The sequence below is a fragment of the Solanum stenotomum genome, unplaced genomic scaffold (assembly GCF_019186545.1).
Source record: "Solanum stenotomum isolate F172 unplaced genomic scaffold, ASM1918654v1 scaffold3185, whole genome shotgun sequence".
NCBI lineage: Eukaryota > Viridiplantae > Streptophyta > Magnoliopsida > Solanales > Solanaceae > Solanum > Solanum stenotomum.
The window spans coordinates 49,588-55,325 of record NW_026031647.1 but is presented as its reverse complement, the minus strand read 5'-3'; the positions used below and the strand labels follow the sequence as shown (position 1 = coordinate 55,325).

General features: G+C 38.5%; 1 protein-coding gene across 1 annotated transcript; it reads right to left on the bottom strand.

The window, feature by feature from the left end:
• Positions 1-3,112: 3,112 nt before the first annotated feature.
• LOC125852047 (uncharacterized) lies at positions 3,113-5,378 on the bottom strand. The gene is made up of 2 exons (XM_049531782.1): positions 4,207-5,378; positions 3,113-4,088 (listed from the first exon to the last, which is right to left on the bottom strand). The coding sequence occupies exons 1-2, from the start codon at positions 5,376-5,378 to the stop codon at positions 3,113-3,115; spliced, it is 2,148 nt and encodes a 715-aa protein (XP_049387739.1).
• Between the last annotated feature and the right edge of the window lie 360 nt (positions 5,379-5,738).

Genomic DNA, 5,738 nt, shown 5'->3' with positions numbered 1-5,738 from the left:
AGAGTCTTTGGGCAAAGAAGTTGACTTAGTAACTAATTTTGTCTCGACCAATAAATATAGGCACAAGAAAAGTTTGAGAGGAGTGACACTAAAGGAAATTTAGCCTCGAGGGATCATGAAAGGAGTTAATTGAGTTGAGATGCAACAATGGTTATGAAAGAAAAGTTTGGATAACCAACTTTTCATGTGTTCGTGGAACGTAGGTGGAGATGAGTTCGAGAATAGATCCTTGACCCTTGGTAGCGAGTTTGATATTCCTCTTCAGCAAATTTGCCCCAGTTCACTGCTAAGAAAAAGTTCCACGTATGCTGCATCCTTTTGCTGTCGTCCGCACCTGTGGTTTGATTTGAGAATTCATCCTCTTGGATGCTCTCGGCAAAGACTGAAATAAACTTGTTAGTAGAAACTGTAATTTGTATAGAGAAGTGACATGTTTTACCGTATTCAACACATGTTTTTATTTTATGTTGACCTTTGTTGGAAAGCTAAACTTTCTCGACAAATTGCCCCAGTTTACTGCTAAGAGAGAGTTCCACATTGTGATACGTCTTTGGTTGCTTTAGACTATTTTCCTGAAACTCGTGTTAAAATTTGGCATTAAGGTGAGAGATAAAATTAAAGTGTAAGAACGTATAAATGAATGGTATTATATGTATATGTGAGAATGGTATGAAGTCGTGTGACTTATGAAAGGCATGTGGCCAAATGCTGTCTCTAGTTGTCTTTAGAGACTTGGTAAATAAAGATGTCTGTGATTGTCTACATAGACTTGATGTTGAGAGCCGTTTGGCTTATGATGATGAGGTCATATGGCCAGTTGGTATCTCCGTTTGTCTTCGAAGATATAATGGCATATGACGTCTCTGGTTGTTTTCAGAGACTTGATGATGAATGATGTATGTGAAGTTTAAGGTAAAGTCATTAAAGTAAGTAAAGTAGATTAAAGTAATTGGTGAAGTAGTGAATAAAGTAAGAGTGTAGCCGTCTGGCTTATGCAAATGATGTAAATAATGTCTCTGGTTGTCTTCAAAGACTTGAATGATAATAAGGCCATAGGTTGTATTCGGGGACTTAAATGAGGCCTCCGGTTGTCTTCGGGGTCCCAATGGTAAATGATGTCTAATATCCTCCGATTGTCTACGGGGATTAGAATGATAAATGAGGCCTCCGGTTGTCTTCGGGGTCTCGATGATAAGTGATGTCTGAATTTCCTCCGATTGTCTACGGGGACTAGTTGTAATGATGCCTCCGGTTGTCTTCGGGGCTTGATGAAGTGATGCCTCCGATTGTCTTCGGGGCTAGATATTGATTGTTGTAAAAAATGTAGAGTAAAAGTACAAATAAAGTCATGATAAAGTAAAAATAAAATAAAGGTAAGTGAGAAATAAAGTTGTGTGGTTGATGACTGTGGAGCCGTGGGGCTAAGTGATGTCTTCAATTGTCTTTGAAGGCCTTTGTTGATTCCTATAAAATTTAAAATAAAGTCGTTAAGTAAATAAAGTGAATTATAAATGTATTTAATAAAGTAAAAAATAAAATTAGTGAAGTTGTTCGATTGTTGTTGATGTTGATGATTGTAATTGGTTGAAAGTCGCCTCTAATCTTTGATATTTAAGCCCTGATGCACAATTTGGTGGATCAAGTGGCGCATGTAATGGACTTAATTTCTATTCAATAAATCAAGGGGATTTTACCTGCAAATTTTGGGTAAAGATGTTAGTAAGAATATAAAATCATGATGAATTAAAAGAAATAAAGTTAGAGAGAAAGTAAAATTAAGGATGTGGTCATTTGGCTTATTCAGGCGAGGTCCTGGAGGTAAATGATGACTTTGATGTAATCCAGTAGGTACTTCTTGTATCTTTGTTGTTCCTGCACTCAAAGAAAGATTCTTAGTTGGGAGGGGGTGTTGATTCGTGTTGACTTAAAGCTTGACTTTGTTGGCCCTCCGTCCATCCTGTTTTCTCAGACTTTGTGATCTCCGTTTGAGCCTTGGTAGACGAACAGTAAAAAAAGAAATGTCTTATAAAATAAAAATATCATCTGACAGAGATATTTGTTAGTGTGTAGAAAAATATGCAAGTATATGTTTATAAGTTGTAAAAAATAATTTCTACCAACTCTTAGATTGTGACAATTTTGAAACAAAATGAATGTCTTTTGTCTGTTATATTTCTTGTCAGGTAGCAGCCTATAGCTTGACAATATCCGGTCAGTCCTTGACCATATTTTCCAAAATTTGCCCAGTGTCGATTTCAGAAAAAAGTATGCTAAATTTATGTGGTGATGAGTCCGAACCTTATATAGGTTGCCTACGTATCTCGCCAAGAGAATCAGGTCAGAACGTAGTACATAGAAATGATTTGGAATTTTCTAATAAAAGGACCGAATCCGATTTGGATTGCCTACATATTCCACCAAGGAAATCAGGCCATGTGTAGTTCAAAATTACATAAATAGTAAAAGGATTTTAAATTTCTATCCTAATGTGACTGAACCGAATATGGGTGGCCTACGTATCCCACCGAGGGAATCAAGTCAGGCGTAGTTCTCCTATTACAAATAAGGAAATTTAGAAATGTTCTATTGTAAAACCGAACCCTATGTGGGCTGCCTACGTATCCTACCAAAGGAATCAGGTCGGAACGTAGTTCGTGATACATGAAAAAGTGGAAGTTACATTTAAAAAATCTATCTAGAGTCGCCCTTTGTTGTAGTATCTTGACTTCCCCTGAATGAAGAACTTCGTGATCAAGTATTGTCATGTTGTCATGTTGTCATGTTTCTTGTTCAATTGTTCAACTGTAGGTTACCTTCACATCCTTCAAAAATCTTGCTTGGTTTCAAACTTTATTCATTTGCTTTATTATGTCACAATCATAAAGTTGGCAAATTTAATTTGAAAACTAATATATATATATATATATATATATATATATAAATGAAAGTAATAAGTAAGAGGCAATTAAGAAAATAGGGAATGCATTCATAGATTTTGCAATCAAGCTTTCAAAAAATATGAGGCAAAACAACATAAAGTTTTAAGGCACGATTTAAGCCTCGATTTAAAAAAAAAATCGTGCTACTCCAAAAGTTTTACTACTTGTTCAATCTACCAAGACTCCCGGCGAACCAGAGACGGAGTACAAGTCCAATTCTTCAAAGTCTCCTCTGGTTCAGCACCCCAAATGGTCGGTGTCTCGCTGTTGCAGAGAGGCATGTAAGATGTTGTAGCAGTAACCTCTATCAACGCTTGTTCATGGGTTGTCATGATATGAGCATCAAAGGTCGATAAAGTATTATTTTTCACCCTTCCAATGGGCACAATGTCTCCGTTCAGCACCACATTTTCCTCTATCGTTATCATGTTCACATCAGCATTTCCATGTTTAGGCAGAGGATTGTTGTTCACGTTGGGCTGAGGTCCAGTAAGTTGGATTGCTCCTTCTTTAATCAAAGCTTCAATCTTGTTTTTGAGACCATAGCAATCCTCGGTGTCGTGTCCAACAACTCCAGAATGATAGGCACAACGCTTGGAACCGTCAAACCATTTTGGAATGGGATCAGGAATTTTCCCTTCAATCGGTTGTATCATACCTGCTGTCTTCAACCTCTCGAACAACTGAGCTAATGGTTCGGCTATTTTTGTGTAGTTGCGAGTGGTTTTGATTTCATGATTTGGACGACCTCTAGGTGCGGTATATGGTCGATTTTGAAAAGGTGAAGCTTGGAGTGGTTGGTATGAATGTGGTTGATTATAAGTAGGAGCTCGAGGTTGATAGTAGTTCACTTGGGTGTTGTAGACATGGTAAGGAGTTGATGGAGGATGGTAGAGAGCCTGTGAGGCTTCACCATATTGGTAAGGGTAAATGGGTTGATGTGGCTGATTTGGGTAGGGAGGAACTTGACCTGGCATGCGTCCTTGGTCAATCATGACAACAGATACATCTTCTTTTTTCTTTTTGTTCCCATTGATAGAACCATATTGAATTGCTTTGCTTGCAGCATGCAAGGCTGTAAAGTCTTGGATTCTTCCTGATTTGATCCCTTCTTCCAAGATTTTATCCCATTCTAATGATTTCTGTGAACTTTTGTCCCATCATGGTTATCATTTTCTCATAGTAAAAACTGTTATCTTGGGATTCAATAAAGGTAGCAGTCATTTCACTTTCACTCATCGGTGGTTGGACTCTAGCTGCTTCTGACCTCCAACGTAGAGCATACTCACGAAATGTCTCAGTAGACTTCTTCTTTAACTTAGTGAGGTAGAACCTATCTGGTATGATGTCGGTATTGAACTTGAATCGATCCATAAAGTCTTGTGCCATATCACTCCAACCGCGCCATTTATGGAGATCTTGTTGTATATACCAAGCAAGAGCTTCACCAGATAAACTTCTTATGAACAACTTCATTCTGACCTTCTCGTCTCTCCCCACTCCTACCAGTTTGTCACAATACGCCCTTAGATGTGTATGAGGATTACCAATTCCATTGAAAGTATCAAACTTTGGCAGTTTGTACCCTACAGGCAAATCAATGTCAGGTTGCACACAGAGATCCTCATATTCTAGGCTTTTGTTTCCCCTAGTAGTATGGAGATTTCTCATTGCTTCCTTAAGATCGCGAATCTCTCTAGCTAACACATCATCGGCCTTTGCCTTGACATCCTTCTCCATTTCCTCATATTGATCTACCTCGGGTTGAAACTTGACCGATATTGGGTTGGTAAAGGCTTGAGTTTCCACCGCATATACTTGAGGAACATGTTGCACATAAGGAGTGGCAATATGTGCCCCTTGTATATGCTGAGTTGTATAAGTTTGGACAATGGGCGTATTTTGGATTGGAGGTGGTGTATTTGATGGGTTTACATGATTAGTTGTAGGTAGTGGATAAGTATTGGTGGGTAGAGAAACATGAGGAGTATGAGTTGGAGGTTGGTTTTGTGGGTTGACAATTGGTGGATTATGAGGAGTAGCATAGGTAGTGTAAGTAGGTGGTTGACTCTGTGGAGGAGTGTAGACGGGTAGCAAATTTGGTGGATTTGCGGGAGTAGTTGGAGGAAGGTTATTGTTGGTGGGCGGAGGTTGTTGTGGAGGAAAGTGTTCAGGTACTGGTGAATCAAGTGATGGAAAACGAGGTGGGTTTGGTGTAGTACTCCTAGGTCCAGGAAGTGGACTTTGGAGTGTGATGGATAAGTTGGTCAAGTCTCTAACCCGAGTTAGTTCACTACGTAAATCCTCAATCTCTTGAGTCAAACGGGCGATATGTTCATCATGTTGAATAGTAGCTCTATCTTCGGAAGTCTCGGGAGAGTCATTAGGAACCATGATATGTCCTGGACCAATTGGATCAGATGCGGTTGGATTAGTCATAGTAATTTTTCTTCCTTGAATAGCCCAACTACGTCGAGGTAATGTCGATGACTTAGACCTTGTGAAGTAAGGATGGTCGGCCAGCTCGATTGTCAACACGAATCAACTTGTGTGGGAAAAAATAAAAATAATAATAAGACAGAAATAATGTTAGTTTTAAATGAAAAAAAAAGAAAGTAAAGTCATGTTCACATAATTCAAATAAATCACGTAGCATGCAAGTCATCAAGTAGAGTCAAATAAGTTGTAAGAATAACATGTAAACAAGTCATCAAGTAAAATCAAATATGTCGCAAATATAACATGTAAATGTGTCCTAATATGCTTGTGACCTCTTTGTGCCAGAGGTTGGCCTAACGT